At 43.3% G+C, this 20,000-nt stretch overlaps 3 protein-coding genes and 1 long non-coding RNA gene across 10 annotated transcripts in view; 2 read left to right on the forward strand and 2 right to left on the reverse strand.

Moving 5' to 3' along the window:
• The window catches only part of arr3a (arrestin 3a, retinal (X-arrestin)), a 138,291-nt gene that overhangs the window by 15,617 nt on the left and 102,674 nt on the right, over positions 1 to 20,000 (forward strand). The gene's annotated exons all lie outside the window — the stretch shown is intronic.
• On the reverse strand, positions 3,718 to 13,230 carry LOC132460857 (beta-2 adrenergic receptor-like). Of its 5 annotated transcripts, none has more exons than XM_060055793.1 (5): positions 13,201 to 13,230; positions 11,337 to 11,388; positions 10,062 to 10,215; positions 9,446 to 9,737; positions 3,718 to 5,222 (listed from the first exon to the last, which is right to left on the reverse strand). In XM_060055793.1, the coding sequence occupies exons 3-5, from the start codon at positions 10,210 to 10,212 to the stop codon at positions 4,358 to 4,360; spliced, it is 1,308 nt and encodes a 435-aa protein (XP_059911776.1). In that variant the 5' UTR covers positions 10,213 to 10,215; positions 11,337 to 11,388; positions 13,201 to 13,230; the 3' UTR covers positions 3,718 to 4,357. The 5 variants fall into 5 exon arrangements, with proteins under 5 accessions (XP_059911776.1, XP_059911775.1, XP_059911774.1 ...); XM_060055792.1 differs by lacking the exon at positions 13,201 to 13,230 and adding an exon at positions 11,667 to 13,192; XM_060055791.1 differs by lacking the exon at positions 13,201 to 13,230 and adding an exon at positions 11,591 to 13,192.
• LOC132460946 (uncharacterized) lies at positions 8,405 to 9,435 on the reverse strand. The gene is made up of 2 exons (XR_009526484.1): positions 8,925 to 9,435; positions 8,405 to 8,894 (listed from the first exon to the last, which is right to left on the reverse strand). It is a non-coding gene; the product is annotated as an uncharacterized LOC132460946 (long non-coding RNA).
• Positions 19,833 to 20,000, forward strand: part of LOC132460832 (actin-binding LIM protein 3-like) — a 27,330-nt gene continuing 27,162 nt past the window's right edge. For all 3 annotated transcript variants that reach the window (XM_060055755.1, XM_060055753.1, XM_060055754.1), the window contains exon 1: positions 19,833 to 20,000. This exon is cut by the window's right edge and continues 744 nt beyond it. The gene's annotated coding sequence lies outside the window, so the exon portion shown is untranslated.

Below are 20,000 nucleotides of genomic sequence, written 5' to 3' on the forward strand. Positions count from 1 at the left end.
AGGTTTGTTAGGCCCAAAGCATCTTCCACAAACTCCCCTTTTGCCTCATCATAATACCTCACAAACACCAGCAACTGTTCTTCTCTGTATCGCCCTTTCTGTTCTTCTTGTAGCTGTTAGACGGGAATTTGCTTGATTTTATTGATAATTTCTTCTTTTTGTTTCCCCTCAAACTTCCCATCACTTTGGTCATACATTCTTTAATTATTTCTGCGTCTGAAAATGCCTTTTTGTGTTGACCTAACACCCACGCTACTCTGAGTGAGGCCTCAGTTGCTTCTTCTCTCGTCGTTAATCCAACGAGAATTCTGCTTGCAGACTCATAGGACAGTTTCATCACATTGATTTTAGCTGTTTTAAGCTCTGAATTTTGAGGCTAGGATGCTTCAAAATAAGTGTGCTTTTTTTGATAGTGGCATTTTATATTGGCACTCTTCACAATAGCTACCTTTTCTTGGCATAGGAGGCACATCGGTTTTGTGGCCATTGAGGGAAGGATGAACGCATATTTTTTGGTCCATTCATCTTTGAATTTACGATTTTCCCTGTCAACTATTCTTTTGCTCTTTGAACATGCCATTTTTGTTATCTCGTTCAACCTTTTGATAGCCTATTGAAAATCAACTACTTACGTATCTAACTAACTGTTGACAAAACTGTCTTTACGAAACTGGTTCACTTCTGCAATGTCAATGTCAATCTGACCTTTCAAACCGTCGCTGACTGTGAGTGGACCAAAGCAAAGTGGACGAATCACAGACGAATCACGCTCACCGATGGGTTGACCAATTGTGTTGGGCTACGTTCGGAGTGCTGCTCAGCGCTTGCATTACAGAAAGCTGAGATTTTCTAGTCACCGCGATGTCTCGGAGGTAATACAAATAATTAATATGGAAATTATAATTTGTGGTTCGGTCGCCTTAGATCCACGCCTTAGAGAGACATTATTTTCCTCATATATATTCACCATTTCAAATAAATACTTTGACTTTACTGTTGCTGTATAATTACAGTGGGCACACAAGTGTGTGTGTACATGTGTAACAATTCCCTCCCTAACAGCTGTGAGGTCGAGCTACAGGTCCGGTTTGTCATGACCTTGATAATATACACACACGCACAAACACACACGCACTAACACACACACTGGCACAGGAAATGTATGTTTTTGTTGCAAGACGTGGAGCATTTATGTAGTACGATGCCAAATACACCTCAAAACAGTATAAACCTCCACCCTTCATCTACACTACAGCATTCAGAGAGGCAACCTCCACCTTCAGCTGCACCACAGGGTAAAGCTCCACCCTCCAGCTGCACTACAGTATACAGGGTAAAGCTCCACCCTCCAGCTGCACCACAGTATACAGGGTAAAGCTCCACCCTTCAGCTGCACTACGGTATACAGGGTAAAGCTCCACCCTTCAGCTGTACCACAGTATACAGGGTAAAGCTCCACCCTTCAGCTGCACTACAGTATACAGGGTTAACCTCCACCCTTCAGCTGCACCACAATATACAGGGTAAAGCTCCACCCTTCAGCTGCATCACAGTATACAGGGTAAAGCTCCACCCTCCAGCTGCACCACAGTATACAGGGTAAAGCTCCACCCTTCAGCTGCACTACGGTATACAGGGTAAAGCTCCACCCTTCAGCTGTACCACAGTATACAGGGTAAAGCTCCACCCTTCAGCTGCACTACAGTATACAGGGTTAACCTCCACCCTTCAGCTGCACCACAATATACAGGGTAAAGCTCCACCCTTCAGCTGCATCACAGTATACAGGGTAAAGCTCCACCCATCAGCTGCACCACAGTATACAGGGTAAAGCTCCACCCTTCAGCTGCACCACAGTATACAGGGTAAAGCTCCTCCCTTCAGCTGCACCACAGTATACAGGATAAAGCTCCACCCTTCAGCTGCAGTATTCAGCTTCCAGATAACTCCTATCCTCTATGCCAGGCCTATTCAACTAGCGGCCCATGGGCCAAATGCGGCCCCTCTTAATCTTTTTCTGGCCCGCAAGTGGTTGCATGCAAAAAATAAATAAAATAAACGAGAAACATTGTTGCATGCAAATCAGGTTTCTGTGTGTAGCCGGTGATACTAGCCAGTATCAGTACCCCACAATCAGAAACTGGCATCACTTATTCTGACAATGTTTGGCTCAACCGATACGTATGAGTCTAGCTTTTCTCATATGAATGCCATCAGAACAAGAGCACGTTGCTCGATGACCTATAAGAAGCTGCATGAGTGTCTCAGGATGAGCCAAACTAGGCAAACGAGGCAGTGCAATCTTTCTCACTGACTCACTGGCTCAAAATGTCTCATATGTACAGTAGTTCTGTTTTGTGATGATTCAAACAACATTGTTGAATTCTAAATACGTGTCCAAAATATGTGAGAACAAAATATTTTATAATGATACGATTAAAAGTGAAGAAGGAAGGAATGCGTCTGACAAGTTTATTCCATGTAGTAGTACTATATATATTAAGTTAACACTACTTTAAGTACGATTTATTTGTAGCGATTCATTGACGTAGTTTTACTCTGTGTGGCCCATGAACCCCCAGTGGTTTTCCTTTTCGGCCCACTTGTTAAGGAGGTTGAATAGCCCTGCTCTATGCCTTATTTGCCTGTCTATCTATTTGGTCAAATCATACATTGAATGTAAATAACTAACAGAGAAGATAATGATGGACTGTTGGGCAAATGTTTCCGGTGTAACAAACAGGCTCTTGTGCAGCTCACGTGATAAACAGCCATTCATTTAGCCCTAGGGCCTTTTCCTGCTCACCTATTGCTCGTGTCTTGTTTAAACATAACTTAAATAAATAAACATTGTGTAAAAAACGTTTTTAAAGCTTTGGAGGTGCATGGATCACACTGGTATGTAAACAATAGAACACCTGTACAACCTTTGAATACTATGCATTGAAGTGCCTCCTTGTGAACCTTGATTCCTACACTCAAATATCTTTTAATTGTAGATAGTTGAGGGTGTGTTTTTTAAGATCACAGTTAAGACAAAACTCTGTAAATATAATTTTGCCTGCCTTATTTAGACCACATGATATTCAAGCTCTCATCTGTAACTCATTGGACAACATGACTCTGCCGTCGTTGTGAGAATGTGTGTATGAATGTTTGTAAGTCGCTTGGAATAATAGCAACTGCTAAATGACCCAATTGTAAATGTAATACAGTGGTCACACACATATGAAGTTTTATGGGTCTGAGGTAAGTCAGACCCTGTAGGCTTGGCTTATCAACCATTCCTCCCACACCAATAGACTGAATTGTTCCTGGATTTCAGCAGATGCTTCATGAACAATCTCCAGAGGGCAAGCTCCTTTACCTCGTGTCTCTGAATAAACCACGTGTTAAACATTTACCAGGCTCTGGTACCACAAATGCTCTCACATACTATGTGCTGCTTATGTCATTTTGTGGGTTGGGCACTCAGACACTAATTGTGTAATCATTGGAAAGCTTATGTGTAACTGAATGTCTGGATGGATTTCTACACCATATCTGCTGCAGCACAGTTTAGTTTAAGTTCATCTTGTTTATATCGAACCATTCAGTACTGTAAATATTACAGTGGGTTTGTCACCCTGAATGCTATGCAGAGCCTGATTAAGGATATGGACTTTCAGGGGAAAATGAAAGTCAAGGAAGCACAATATGTATAAAAAATCATCAGGGGACAGTTGAGCGTGGTTTACTCATGGACTGCATCATAACTCTTTGAACACTGGCGACAAATTCAATAGTTACGGTAATGACTGAACAAAGTAACTGGGAACAATCTATTCAAAGTGGGGAAGCATGGAAAATGTTTTAAAAGCCATTGCATTTGTTTATGTTAATGTAACCACCTTTGAATTCATAGCGTTGAATTATTATACTTTGAAAACAAGGTTAATTCACCTCTTTGAAATTAGAATATGGCCTTTCAAGTTTTTCCATTTCAGAAACACAATGTTAACTTATTTAAACTAACAAATCAAGTTTCAGATATTCAAAATATGATCACCCATATCCAAGTGGTGAAAATACAAGTCAGAAAATTCAAGCCATACAAATACAAACGGAAGTAGCAAAATATTCAGAGCTTATCAGAGTGCGGTCTGTCCGTCATGTGATCAGAGAAAACGGCTTGAGAAACAAACCCAAAGATGGCGAACTACGACTGCGCTCCTGTAAATTGTCTGGTTTGTGTCATTCATGTAATCTCAGAATCAGAGCTTAATAGAAATGGGGGGGTTTCCAGTCTCTCCCCTACCAGAGGTGCAGGGGACGACAGCCGCCACTGAACCCCACCACCCCTCTCTCAGCCGTCCAATCACCTCCGCGCAGCGACGCCCCTCCTGCCCCGCCTGAGGCACAGGATCTCCTGGAAGGCGTGCCTGAAGTCGGCGCTGCGGCAGTAGATGAGGGGGTTGAAGGCTGAGTTGGAGTAGCCCAGCCAGTTGAGGAGCCTGTAGGGGATCCACACGTTCCCCAGGTCAAGGAAGGTCATGAGGATGTTGAGGATGAAGAAGGGCAGCCAGCAAAGCGTGAAGGTGCCCATTATAATCCCCAGAGTCTTCACTGCCTTGTGTTCCTTCAGTGAGAACTTATGGCGTCTCGGGGCCAGAATCTTAGCCCCGCCCTTGTCTGTTTTGGAGGTCAACGCCTCTCCGTGTCCGCCACGTCCGTTCATGAGTGCCTTTCCCCCTCCTTCCTTCACCCCTCCTCCTCTGGCCCTTGCCTGCCACTCGCACGTGTTGCTCACATGTTCCTCTTCCTCCCCCTCCTCCCCTTCCTCCTCCTCCTCTTCCTCCTCCTCCTCCTCTTCCTCTTCCTCTACCTCCTCACACCTCCTGGACTCCACGGCGGCGGCCTTCCGCAGAGACTCGGCGGCGGTGGAGACGCGGCGCAGGTGGCTGAAGCGCTGCTGCCGGCCCCGGATCTGGGCCAGCTGTCTGCGGGCCTCCTGGAAGACCCTCGCGTACGTGAAGATCATGACCAGCAGGGGCAGGTAGAAGGACACCATGGAGGAGGAGACGGCGTACGCCATGTTGGTGTTGAAGTCGCAGCAGCTGGGGTCCTGGAGGCAGCGCCTGGCCTCGGCCCCCTCCGAGACCCACCACTCCATGTGGATGGGCAGGAAGGAGATAAGGAAGGCCACCACCCAGACCCCCAGCACCACGCCCAGGGCCCGGCGCCTGCTCCCCCACGACGGGGAGGACAGATAAGCACAGCACAAAACCACTGGTCAGCATCAACGTGAACATGACACATCGAGACCAACCATGTCAAGGCATGGTTGGTCGAGTAGGGGTGTAACAGTACACAAAAGTCACGGTACGGTACGTACCTCGGTTTTTAAGTCACGGTACGGTACGGTACGGTACAATACGGTTAATAGTTAAGGGGAAAATTTGAAAAAACTGCTTGTTTCTCAACCCGTAGATAAGCAGCAATAAAAACACCAATAAACTTGGATATGGCATTTGCATTTCTGAATTCCCTGACAGGGGTTGTTGTTTTGTGAGCTGGGTTTGCACAGCTCGTCTTTTTTTCTCACAGCAACGGTGATAGCAACACCTGGATGGTGCCTTTTCAAATGCGTGTGCATGTTAAAGTGCTGTACGTCTCAGCACCCTTAAGTAAGAAATGTTGTTATTCTAAAAAAATGTGAAGAAAGATTGTCTTTGAAATTGTTAAATAATGTCCAAAACATACTCTGTAGTTTGTGGTTTAAAAGGAATATGTTAAGGACGATTGGTATCATCCTCTTCTCACCCACTCCTTCTCTTCTGTACCTGCAACGCTCCGCAGCCCGACCGTCGTCCAGCGCGACTCACGCAGAGTGAGATCCGTTTAGTTGTAGTGTTGTGAATCAACTAAGTAAGTTGCTCCAAAGCTGTGTCTCAGACTTCTTTCCTTTTACCTAGAGTTGTTCCGATTCTGATACCATATATCGGTGAGTGCTGGAGTCCAGGCACCGTTTACCAGTTAGCTCGGTAGCCCGGTTAGCACCAATAGCACGGCTACCGTCGAACTGGAGCGGTCCATTTATTAAGCAAAAACAGCAGCGCCACAAGTACCTGTGTAGTGCGTACGTGTGTCTCTGTTGTTAAAGTTTATCGTTACTTTGAGACTCATTTTAACAATCGGGAGTCATTAGGTGACCTTGGGTGTTTTGAAAGGCGCCTCTAAATTAAATGTATTATTATTATTATTATGTCAACATGACGTCAGGCGTGTCTTTTCTGGTGTGTGTGTGTGTGTGTGTGTGTGTGTGTGTGTGTGTGTGTGTGTGTGTGTGTGTGTGTGTGTGTGTGTGTGTGTGTGTGCGTCGTCATGGAAACATGAAGCCCTGCCGGTGGTGCGGCGTTTGGACCCAAGTGAAAACATACGTGTGTACAGCTGAAAAACGAAACGACATAGCACTACCACCAGTATGTGTGAAAACACTCACTCTGGCTTTTTTAATAAATTGTTATTTATTCATAGATTTATATCAGTTATTTTTCAGTTGTGTCTGACTATCAAACTAGACAATAATTAAAGTTAAATGTTTTTCTTTTGCTGTATTCATTCATGTTTTACAGAGGATTTAACCTTAACCAGGCTTTGCAACAATAATAATCACATAACATTATGCTAACTCCTAGCGTTACACTCTGTGTGTGTGTGTGTGTGTGTGTGTGTGTGTGTGTGTGTGTGTGTGTGTGTGTGTGTGTGTGTGTGTGTGTGTGTGTGTGTGTGTGTGGCCTGCCAGTGAGCAATGGACATACGACAATTCTTTAAAAGAAAAAAGACGGATTCAGGTGAGAGACTAGGGATCTTCTTTTTCTTTTTTTTCTGAAAAGTGTTAAGCTAAAGTAACATAATATAAACCAGCTATCTCTATGTTGTATCAAATTACTTATGTAGGCAAGGGTCCCCTGCTTTCTTTCTTTTTTCAAACCCGCAATGGAGAACAGCTTCTCTTGTGAAAGGAATTTGTGATTAAAACATTATTGTGTTTCTAAGCCCAATAATAATAATAATAATAATAAAGATATTTAAAATGACACGCCTCTGTGTGCCTTTGATCATATTCTTAGAATCTGTAAATGGTCTCCATAAAAAAAAATTGACATGACAAACTGACGTCAACTCTCCTGCAATATATTTGTGTATTATTGTCAGTGTCAAGGGAAAGAGAGAAAGATGGAGAAGGAGAAAGCGCAAGAGTGAGGCAGGTACAGTTCAGGACATGCTAGCAGTGTACAAACTCCTAGATTCTGAAATGTTCCCTTCACTGAAAGCTGTTATGCAGGTTGCCTTGACAATACCAGTTAGCAGCTGTACATGTGAGCGGTCTTTTAGTGCCTTGCGTTGGCTCCATACATGGCTCAGGAGGACCACAGGCCAAAGCAGACTCCAGCACCTAGCTGTGATGTCCATTGAGTAGGAGTTGCTTGAAAGAATTGAACGCCAAAGGGTCATTGACAGGTTTGCCACCCTCAAAGTTCGGCGACATAGATTAACTCTCCCAAAGTAGAGTGTATTACCTGCATACATGGAAGAGCCAGATGGGGATTCAGGGGAAGTACTATCAAAGATTTCCCTCTCTTTCTTTTTGTATGTATTCAATTTCTAAGTATTTTCAAGTCCTGGGTAAAGTATTTTTTACTTTTTGGGTTTACCTTCTTTTTCTTGCTCTAGATGTGAAGCTTGTTTTATGGAAGTTCAGACAGGTGTGCAACCAAGTAGATTAGAGATGGCCATTTGTAAATAATTTGCAGAAGATGACTTGCATTTTGTTGTCCAAGTACCTGTTACTTTGTTCAATGACAATAAAATTGAATCTTATCTAATCTAATCTAATCTAATCTAATGACTGTTGATACAAAAGGAGGCACATGGAGTTAACGGTCAGTAAAACCAGCTGAGTGAAGAGGGTTTTGTGTTTGTTACAGGGGGCTGTGTGAACTGTCACAATAAAGATGGTGCTCTGGAAAGGGCTCCAAAAAAAGAAAAAAAAACGTTTGAGTTAGTTGAACCAATGTTAAAAGTTATTTTTCAATAGACATATTTTTTGTTTTTGTGTGATAAAAGGGTGGGTGGTGTGGCAGTGGGGCTCATTGAGTGCTCAGCACCCCTAAAGCTCTGACCTTAGAATCGCCCCTGGGCCTAAGTAGGTTGAAGTTCCTTAGTTTTTCCCCGTGAAAGCGAACATGTTGCTCCGTTCCAAATCAGCTGTTCTCTGTCATCTCAGCCCTTACGGGAGCTTTTCAATTCATCCTGGAACGTGGGTCTTTTCAGGGAATTCAATAAATCCATAACAAATACCGAATATTGATTGTCTTATGTGTCCATATTATATCCATATTGACCGGGTATTCCCAAGACGCTCACGCTCTGCAGCAAGCCAGTCACAGTTGATTGGCGCGGCGCTGTACAGCGAACGTAAACAAACAACTAAGCTAAGGTTTTAAGTATTACTTTTCCTCCAGAGATCCCGCTAATGTTGTGTTATAAAGTAAAGGGAAACAAGATATCTATTTTTCCTCCACCTCTCTCGCTTCTCTGCTTGGTGTCGCTGACGCTTATAGTTTGCCTCCCTCGCTCTGGTAACGTCACGTAGGCCTACGTGAAAAAAAACAACAACGAAGCTCCGAATACTGATTTAAGCTTTGAATACTAATTTTCCGAACGAGTATTCGAATATTCGAATAATTCGGGCCAGCCCTAGCCGTGACCCGCGGGATAAACAACGCCAGCGCCCATCGTGCTGGGATAACAAAATGACACCAGCGGCCTTCTGAGAGATCAAACAGACGGCAGGAAGGAGAATTGCCCAGGAAGACCACAGCGAGGCCTGAGGTTTGCAGAAACACCACCTATGCAGCTTCCCCATACAGAAACACCACCTAAACAGCTTCACCAGGAAGAAACAGCACCTACCAAGGTTCCCCAGGTAGAAACACCACCTTCCTAGCTTTACCATTCAGAAACACCAACTGTCCAGCTTCACCAGGTAGAAACACAAACCCTAACAAACCCAGCTTCACCAGGTAGAAACAACACCGACCAGCTTCACCTGATGGAAACACCACCCAACTCAGCTCAACCAGGTAGAAACACCACCTTCCAAGCTTCACCAAGTAAAGTGCTTTGAAGCGAAGGAGATCAGTCATGACAGCGCCTATGGTTAATATATTTATATTCTGTCTCTACGTATTATATATCCATGGCCGGCCATGGAGAGGGCAATCGATTACCATTTCTGCAACCAGCAGATAAAATGCCAAAATACATCATATGGAGCTGAACCTGCCACCTGGGACCAAACCCAAAAGAAGAAGAAAAGCATCGATTGCCACGCGCCCCCTATAGGCCCTTCAGTGAACTACACATGCTTCTGGTCGGACCGCACAGACACAAGGCTCACCTGGTGAGCAGCATGGGGTAGCGCAGGGGTGAGGTGATGGCCAGGTAGCGGTCCAGAGCGATCACGCACAGCGTCTCGATGCTGGCCGTGACGCACAGCACGTCGGACGCCGTCCACAGCTCGCAGAACAGGGTGCCGAAGCGCCAGACGCCCAGCAGGACGTAGCCGGAGCCGAAGGGTACCACCACCACGCCCATGATGAGGTCGGCCGCCGCCAGCGAGGCGATGAACAGGTTGGTGGTGGTCTGCAGCCGCGGGAAGCGCAGGATGGCCGTGATCACCAACACGTTCCCTGGAGGGTCGAGGACGAGCATTGGTCACTGTGTGGAGAGTCCTCCCTTCAAGGGAATAGTTCTACTGAAGACAGTTCCTCATTACCACTTTGGACATTGACACAGTACGCTGATACGGTACAATAGACCCCTTTTAACAGAGGCTCAATCAAAGGACAGCCACAGGTGTCCCTGAACACTGTGGGTCTGCGCCTTGTACCAGGGCACAGGGACCGGACTTCACTCGTTTAGTCTTCTACCCGTGTCCTGGAACGTAAAACTAGGGTGACAAAATGTGTCATTACACATGTAAAATGGCAATTTTAGTCAACCGGTAGACATACCAAGGACTATGGCCAGCACTAGAACTGACAAGACAGCTCCCAGTAGAACTATCTCTGCCTCCGTGTACTTTGCTGGTCCGGACCCGTTACGATGGGAGGAATTGGTGTATTGTGATTGGTAGGTCAAAGGTAAAGCAGAGGTACTCTCCATCACCTGTCATCATAGAACACAACATCAAAGAGAGCAACAAATCGATTTAAAGATGCTGTAGGTTAGACCTAAGGGCTAATATTGTAATTTGTTACAATAATTATTAATTAGTTAAGTGCCATAGCCATCTGTCTATTACTTGCTAACCCTTCCCTGATTGGTCCTGGGACTCCATTAGGTCTGTCCTTCAAAGGTGCCTGAAGGGTTAACGAGAGAGCAGTGATGGAAGGGACGGTTCTTTTAATTGTTTAGCTTCCTCCACACTCTCCTCTCATCTCGTTCTTTACAACCCTCTGAACTCAACAACGCCCCTTTAACACCCAGAGAGGAGAAGTATTGTTTGTGTTTGCTGAACCCGTAGGCCAGGCTTTTCCCCTCGGCTGTTGATGAGGTTAAGGTAACAACTTCGGCATTACTGTTACTGTTACATAATGAACATGGACAAAACAAGACAAACCTAGTTTGAAATTACAACTAGCGACCAACCAGAAACGCTTTAATTTCATCATGGTATGCTAAGATGGGGCTTAGATAAAGAAGCTTTAAACAGAGCAGGGTTGAGTGGGGCTCTTAGACTCCAGACAAGTACACACATTACGACAATGGACATGTAAAACATGCAAATCATAAGCAAAATGAAAAAAAACCTGTCTAGCGTGTGTGTGTATGTGTGTGTTTATTGTTGTGTCAATTCTGTGTTCTATTATTGCCAATGGCACTAAGCAATGCAAATGCAAAGTGCAGAAATAATCAAAAATTAAATGCGCTCCAAATATAGATAGAGGAAGAGAAACTGAGAGAGCAAGAGAGAGAGAGAGAGAGAGAGAGAGAGAGAGAGAGAGAGAGAGAGAGAGAGAGAGAGAGAGAGAGAGAGAGAGAGAGAGAGAGCAGGGGAGGGAGAGAGATAGAGGAAGAAAGAGTGAGAAAGAGAGAGGAAGGGAGAGTGTGCGAGAGAGAGAGAGAGAGAGAGAGAGAGAGAGAGAGAGAGAGAGAGAGAGAGAGAGAGAGAGAGAGAGAGAGAGAGAGAGAGAGAGAGAGAGAGAGAGAGAGAGAGAGAGAGAGGAAGCTAGAATGAGTGAGAGAGCAACGACACATATTGTTGTTAATCACTTGGCCGTACTCACTGCAAATGTAATGGGAATTCAATCTCACTCTAGCTTCTTCCTTCAATGAATTCTGTAAAAACAAGGCACACACAAACACACACAAACAGACACATGCACACATACACACACAAACACATACAACATATACAAACAAACACACAGACCCAGATACAGCCATACGACAAACACACATTATATTAGTCCCTATTACTATTCTATTTATATTCTCTGAGAAATATCGGCTTTCGATAAGCACAGAAATTAACACACACTTTTGCTTTCCTGTGAACTCTGCATCCACCTCCAGGAGACACACTGAGCATGCATGTTAGAAGTCCGGGAACATACGGCTGGTCTCCACTGCGACCCTACTTCCACCTGCTCTGCTGTGAAGGATTCCTACAACGTCTCTCTCCCTGCCTTCTCCAGGGTTGTCTGAGGAGAGCCCCTCGGTCACAGCTCCCGTTCTGCTACGCTTCAGATCGCAGAGTCAGGCGTGGGAACTGTTCTTCAAACACACGCACAAACACACGCACAAACACACATGCACACACACTTACAGCCACAGACACACACCCACAAAAACTCAGACATGTTCTTTCAGCACTGTGCTCGCCCTTTATGAGCTGTTGAGCAATAGGTCCTTCTTATAGGCCATTCCCAGATGACATCACAGATAGAGAGTATCCAATAGGGAGGCTTGAGCCTTCTGTGTGTGTGTGTGTGTGTGTGTGTGTGTGTGTGTGTGTGTGTGTGTGTGTGTGTGTGTGTGTGTAACACCTCTACAGTAAAAAGGGATCTCATATTAGAAACCTGCATGGGAGGACATTTGAGATTATTTGGAGACGGTTTAGTCATGCTGTTCTTTATAACGCCTTGAACATTCAGTACAGCTGGTAACAGGGGCCTACACTCGGTTTGTATATATTGAATGATATGCACAAGAGGTACATTCCATTAACTGCATGGATGACGTTTGGATCTGGAATGTAAACTGAATGTAAATAATGTGGATGTAAATTGACATCTGAATTAAAGAATCAATCAAGTTTCTTTGGTTGGTTGCCATAATATGTAATGTTTGAATCACTTAAATACCAGAGGATAACACACACACACACGCGCGCACGCACGCACACACGCACGCACGCACGCACGCACACACACATGCATACTTGACATTCTTATTTGACTTGCCATCATAGCTCTAAACAAAAAATCAAAAACAATAACTGTATTCATTCTGCCTAATCCATTATCCTTTTGTCTTAATAAGGAAGGATATATTTCCATAACAATGATAAGAGATATATAATGGAGAACATCTCTTATATCTCTCTGCCAACAGCCCTATAGGGTGCCCAAACGTGCACACAGACACAAACCCAAACACACACATACACCCACAAATGCACTTGAAGGCACACGCCTTCATGTTCACACACACTATTTATAGTGGGTTTTTTATATCCTTTTATCAATGCTCTTGTTACTTCTTTGATAATACTTTTTACTTTAACATTTGACGTGTGTCTCTTGCATTACTGAGGAGAGCTTGGAACACACAAGTTGAATAAACAGCAATGGCTGCTGCTGCTTGTTTTTGTTCTGCATTTGACAAATAAAGAACTTGAACTTGAATAAACAACACACACTTCTTCACACATAAGTGCACACAAACACATAAGCGCACACACACGTGCAAGAACAAGCGAGGCATGAATGAATTGTGATGTTCCAGGTACATCTCAGCCCGATGTCCGGCGGTACGGTCAGGTAGCCGTCCGGCGACAACACGATCATTGTGTGGTCAGATGAGCGGTAAACCCAGTGGTCAGCCGGAGCTGCTCCTGGCTGTGTGTTTATAAGAGCTGTCTCCTACCTCAGCCTGCTGCCACGGCTCTCACTCCAAGAAGTGACGATCGTCGGGGGGACGCGAGAGCGTGCACCGCCACACTTTTCAACCGTCGCACAATGAAGCCCTCATTCATGCTGTGAAGAGAGTGTGTTTGCTGCTGTTTGTGAAGTGTCTCTGTGTGTGGGTGAAAAGGTTAGCGGGCGGGGGTTATTTTGGGTGTGTGCGTGCGTGTGTCTGTGTGTCGGTGGAGCCAATAGTGAGGGGAGGTGGATGTGGGGGGTTGAAGTAATGTGCAATGCTGCAGTGTCGTGTGTGTGTGTGTGTGTGTGTGTGTGTGTGTGTGTGTGTGTGTGTGTGTGTGTGTTTGTGTGAGGGAAAGAGGTATTAGTTGTAGTGCATGTGCGTGTGTGAGTGTGTGTGATTGTGTGCGTGTGTGTGAGTGTGTGTAAACCTGCAAAAGGAAAGGGCTGTTCTATTTCGGATGGGAGGGGTACATTTCGTCGTATTGTGTGTGTGTGTGTGTGTATGTTTGTGTGCGTGTTTTGTGTGTGTGTGTGTGTGTGTGTGTGTGTGTGTGTGTGTGTGTGTGTGTGTGTGTGTGTGTGTGTGTGTGTGTGTGTGTGTGTGTGGTGTGCTTGAGTGGATGAGTGTGTGTGTGTGTGTTTGTGAAGATAAACACATCCTTCCTGACAGTCAGCAGCATGCATAATTATTTGATCTCTCTATTTCTTCCTATGAGAATCGCACCCATCTGTAGACCACTTATTGAATGCTTTGTAAAGTGAAATCAATGCCTTGTTAAAGGTTATGATAGTGGAGAAAAAGCATACGTTTACGCAGCGTAACTGAGAGGTGAATAAAAGAGGAATTGAGCACAAGCTTCCTGTTCAAACAACCACACATTAACTTATTAATACACTGATAGATGAACAGGAACATTGGACAAATCTCTCAATGTTCTGATTTTTCATAAAGTGCTTAATGCTGTCTTCAGTACATCACCGAAGAACAAAACATACATCTTGACCTTTCTTTTATTCCAATCACACTTGCTTTAGGTGGAGACAAAGTAGAAATATGCACATTCAAATATGCTGAGGTGCTTTAAATATGATATTCATTGGGCTGGTTGCTCTCTTTTTAAGTGGGTATCATGGATAGATTTGTCTTCTGATTGTTTTCTCAGGACATGAGACCATTTGATTGAGCGCCAATCAGAGTGGCAGGTCTCCTCAGCAGTATTTGCATAGAACTCTGAAGAATAAGTCCCGCCTCCAGGGCTCCCTCGGTCAAATATCAATGGGAAATAACATGGCATTTTTGAATAATCATACATAACAAACTCTGTAGGTGGCGAAGAAGCAAAAGCTGCGTCACATTTTGAACTACACACTTTTTTCATCTAGTTTCCACTGGGGTATTGGATTGTCGGTGCCGTTAAAGTAGTTAACTGTTATGTATGTGTGTGTGTGTGTGTGTGTGTGTGTGTGTGTGTGTGTGTGCGTGTCTTGTGTATGTATGTGTTTGTGTGTTTGTGTGTTTGTGTGTGTTTGCTTGGTAACAGGTAAGGGAAGGGCAAGGACTGTGGTTTTAGAGATTTGAGATGTCTGTGAAGATAAACACATCGTTCCTGACAGTCAGCACATATTGCATAGTTATTTGATCTCTCTATTTCATCCCATGAGAATCACACGCCATCTATATACCACCTATTGAATCCTTTGTAAAAGGATATCATAGCCTCGTTAAAGGTTATGATAGCGGAGAATAAGCACCCAGCTATCTCAAACGTATTGCAGTTTAGGCAGCGAAACTGAGACGTGATTAAAAGAGGAATTGAGTACAATCTTCCTCTTTAAACAACCACACTTTTCACTTATTAATACACTCATAGATGAACAGAGTGCACTATCTTATCTCCATGGTTACGACTGACCAAAACATAAACAGGAACATGCAAGGACAAATCTTTCAATGTCCTGCTGCGGCCCGCGCAGCTCAAGCTGAGTCATGGTTTTCCAATGACCATAAAGGAAGTGGCCGTGTGTCCTTCCCCTCGCTGGGGTTGGACAAAGAGAGACACCACAGATACACGTGTGTGCGTATGAACACAGACACTGAGTTCAAAGACGCCCTTTACGGTAAAACTCTGACACAAAGACCTACCTCCTTATTCTGCATGTGACAGCATTCCAGGAATAATGGAATTGAGTCAATTGTTTTCTCATTTTCACATTTAAGTCCCTTCTGTTCCTACCACTACCAAGGTACATGTTTCTCAGAAACCACGCCAAAGGGGATGTCACAGCAGAAGCAAAAAAGAAAAAAGTACCTTTCGAGCTGCAAAAGTCTGCAGACGACTGCGGTTCTTTCGGCGGCCGTCATCTTGGCCCTTCTATGTGCTTCATTGGTTTTTAGTGCCGTGACACACGGTGTGCTGTGCTTTTCCACTGGCTTGGAACACATTCACTGTGCACTCACACATACATGCACATGCATACACACTCAAACACATAACCACACATACACACAAATATATATATATATCGATACATATAGTCAAACAAACAAACACAGACATACACACTCCCACACTAGCACGTATATTTGCATATTTGCTTAGCACAAAATAACACACCTACACACACACAGACACACAAGTACAAACCCATCAATAATTCCTGTTGGATTGATTTATGTCAGACACAAAGGAATAGAATTGAATAATGCGCCCCTGTAGCGTATAAAGGTAACTGTCATTCAGGTGTAATGCTGGGTTCTCATGGGATTATCTTTCCATCTAAAGAGCTGATAGCAACAGGATTAACGAGCTGCACATACACCCACATACCATCCCGAACAGTTCACACCCAAACACACACACAAACACACACACGCACACACACACACACACACACACACACACACACACACACACACACACACACACACACACACACACACACACACACACACACACACACACACACGCACACACACACACACACACACACACACACACACACACACACACACACACACACACACACACACACACACACACACACACTCACTCACACACATAAGGGACTGCAAGGAAAATAATCTGGCAGTTACTTAAATTATTGAAATCCTTACGCTCATTTAAATCAAATTAAACTGTTAATTAAAAACAAATCATTGACTAATGGTGTTCATGTTACTGTAACTAAGATAATTGTGTTTATGTTAACTAAGATAATGGTGTTCAAGGAACTAAGATAATGGTGTTCATGATAACTAAGATAATGGTGTTCATGGAACTACGATAATGGTGTTCATGTTTACCAAGATTATGGTGTTCATGGCACTAAGATAATGGTGTACATGTTAACTAAGATAATGGTGTTCATGGAACTAAGATAATGGTGTTCATAATGGTGTTCATGTTAACTAAGATAATTGTGTTCATGTTAGTTGCAGTTTTTGCCCTTGCTTGAACATGTTTTGCAAAACTTGGCAAATTGTGCCAAATTTCTCATTGTGTCAAAACTCAACACACAAGCCAATAAGATGCTCAATATACAGTACATTGCATTACGATACCTTACATTGCAGTAAATTCAGTTAGGGCAAAAATAAAACAAAAAATACGTAAGATAATGTTGATCATGTTAACTGTTCATTTACAGTTTTTGCCAATTGCTTGAACCCTAAACATGCTTAGACGAAAGTAGCAGAAGTTTTTGTTACTATACCTTAAACACATGTAACCATACCTTAAACAAAGGCGCTGCTTTGCACTTTATTTGCAATTTTGCAACACACTTGCCCCTTTCTGCAACACACTTGCTCCTGCACTCTACACACTATTTCATACATAAGACACTTAATTCAAAAATGAAATCTCATTGTGCCATTCGGATTACACATCCATTCAAAATACAAAACACATTGGTTAATTGAAAATACTTAAATACACACCTGAAATCAGTTCCACACAAAACTGAACACCTATCAGCCATGCTACAAAAAGGCCAAAGGGCAATTGTGCACGTCCCGGGGCAGCGCGGGGGAAATATATTACTGTTTGCCTCCATAAGCCTTTACTGTAAGGGTAACTGCACCATCATGCAAAAATAGGTCCCTACAATACCCAACATATCATCAAACTTCTAGATGCCCTTCATGATGCAGCTGAACATCACAGATCAGAGCAGCACTGGTTTGTTGTTGTCTGGGATAATGTTTGCTTCCATCGGGCTGTTTTGGTCCGGAACTGGTACACCAACCTTGCTGTAAACAATTTGAAGTCGTATACTCGCCATTTCTAAACCCTATCTACTTTTTCTTTTCGGCTTGAAGATGGCGTGTATATGACCGCCAACCACATGCCCCCATGCCTCTTCTGCAATGGAGCAGGCCTGCGGAGACATTGAGGTAATGGATAGATTCGGCACACAAGGCGAGGATCCATAAGCCCACCCACGCACAATTGCCGTGTTTTTCTGTGTTTACAGTAGAGTGGGGTATTTTTGGTTTATTTTTGCTTACAGTTTTTTTCAATTGCTTGAACACATTTTGCAAAACATAGCTCATTGAGACTAAACTCAACACACAAGCAAATAAGACGCAACACTGAGAAATATACCATTCACATCTATGTCAAATTGAAACTCTTCTATCAAAACCTAACAATCCTTTGTCAAAATGTCACTCTGATGACAAAATGATACACACTTGTTTCATAATGAATACACTTTCAGATCAGCAGCAACACTCTAGTCTACTTTATATAAAACAATGCAGTCTTCCATATTCACTGTCTTTATTCAGTTCCACGGAGGGCACGTTTTCACGACAACCAAAAAATCGAATACTCAATACTGTACATTGCAGTACTGTACTTTACAGTTCAGTGAATTCAGTTTAAGCTCATATATATCAAAAATTAAGCAAAAATACACAACTGTACTGTAAACACAGAAAACCACGGCAATTGTGCGTGGGTGGGCTTATGGATCCTCGCCTTGTATGCCGAATCCATCCATGGATTGACCTTACCTCAATGTCTCCGCAGGCCTGTTCCATTGCCTGCAGAAGAGGCATGCGGGCATTTGGTTGGCGGTCATATACACTACATCCTCAAGCCGAAAAAAAACCCTCTCCAGGGTATAGAAATGGCGAGTATACAACCTCAAATTGTTGATGGTTGGTGTACCAGTTCCGGACCAAAAAAGCCTGATGGAAATGAACATTATCCCAGACAACAACAACCTGGGCTGCTCTGATCTGTCCTGTTCAGCTGCATTTTTGCATGATGATACAGTTACCCTCGAAGGCTTGTGGCGGCACACAATGATATATTTCCCCCACGCTGCCCCGGGACGTGCACAATTGCCCTTTGGCCTTTTTGTAGCTGGCTGATAGGTGTTCAGTTTTGTAAGTAAGTGTTCTGAGGTGTGTATTTAAGTATTTTCAATTACCCAAAGTGTTTAGTATTTTGGATAGATGTGTTTTCCCACTGATATACTGAGATGTCATTTTTGAACTAAGTTTCTTATGTTTGAAATAGTGTGTAGTGGGCAGGAGCAAGTGTGTTGCAGAAAGGAGCAAGTGTGTTGCAGAAAGGAGCAAGTGTGTTGCAGATTTTCAAAGCAGCGCTTTTGTTTAAGGAATGGTTACATGTGTTTAATGTATAGTAACAAAAACTGTGTTACTTTGGTCTAAGCATGTGTCTATAGTGTTCAAGCAATTGAAAAAAACTGTAAGGTATAGTAACAAAAACTTCAAGTTGTGTTACTTTGGTCTAAGCATGTGTCTATAGTGTTCAAGCAATTGAAAAAACTAAACTGAATTTACTGCACTACCGTACTGCAATGACAAGTATTGAGCGTTGGATTATTTGGTTGTTGTGAAAACGTGCATTCTGTGGAAATGAAAATGAAAAATAGTGAACATGGAAAACTGCAGTGTTTTATATAAAGTAGACTAGTGTGTTGCTGCTGATCTGATAGTGTATATAATACAAGGGTGTATCAATTTGTCATCAGTTACATTTTGTCAAAGGATTGTTAGGTTTCGATAAGAGTTTCAATTTGAGATAGAAGTGAATGGTATATTTTTTCTCATTGTTGTCTCCTATTTGCTTGTGTGTTGAGTTTTGACACATTGAGCCAATTTTTGCAAAATGTGTTCAAGCAATTGAAAAAAACTGTAATAATGTACACACTATTGAAATTTGAGGGTAAATCCTCACCCTAATATTTTAGACAGCATGAGTTAATGATAACTACACCATTCGTGAACTGTTGGTTCATAGTTAGTTAAAGCTTATAACTGCAGCCACTTTTAATAAATAGTTGATCATCATTGTAAGGTACCCTTACTGTAAAGTGGAACCGATAAATTCATTCAGAGAGCTGCCATTTGTTCTCTTTTAGGGGGGTTATTGTAAGGCACACAATGCATTATTTGAATACATTTGACTTTGAGGACATCCTGCCAGTATTGTCTGTCTAGACAACCACAAGGTTGTCTTTGGATATCCCAAGGACCTGATGCCCGACCCAAAAGGAGACGAGAGTCGTGCACCTTGTTCTCTGGGTTCTCAGGCAAAGAGCGCCCCCCGCTGGGCGTCGTCTGTAGCACGGTTGTCAATACCACTTCAAAACTTCCACCATCGTTGCTGTGTGGTGCATGGCTCATACTGAAGGTGCACACAAACATTGAACAACTTTTCCCTTACGGCCTGTAAAGTGTCGACTTTAGAGTGATGATGATGAAGATGATGAAGGGGCTATAGCCAAAATATAAGCGCCCTTTTCTCAGTCAAGTGGAGCAGA

Source organism: Gadus macrocephalus, chromosome 7 (assembly GCF_031168955.1).
Source record: "Gadus macrocephalus chromosome 7, ASM3116895v1".
Taxonomy (NCBI): Eukaryota; Metazoa; Chordata; class Actinopteri; order Gadiformes; family Gadidae; genus Gadus; species Gadus macrocephalus.

Bases quoted from the DNA above. Each gene is read 5' to 3' on its own strand.
- LOC132460857 (XM_060055790.1), bottom strand. From the start codon at position 11,641: ATGCTCAGTGTGTCTCCTGGAGGTGGATGCAGAGTTCACAGGAAAGCA. The intron at 9,738-10,061 runs GTATGTCTACCG...TCGACCCTCCAG, and splicing joins AGTGCTGGCCATAGTCCTTG to GGAACGTGTTGGTGATCACG. The intron at 5,223-9,445 runs GTGAGCCTTGTG...GTGGGGGAGCAG, and splicing joins TACCCCATGCTGCTCACCAG to GCGCCGGGCCCTGGGCGTGG.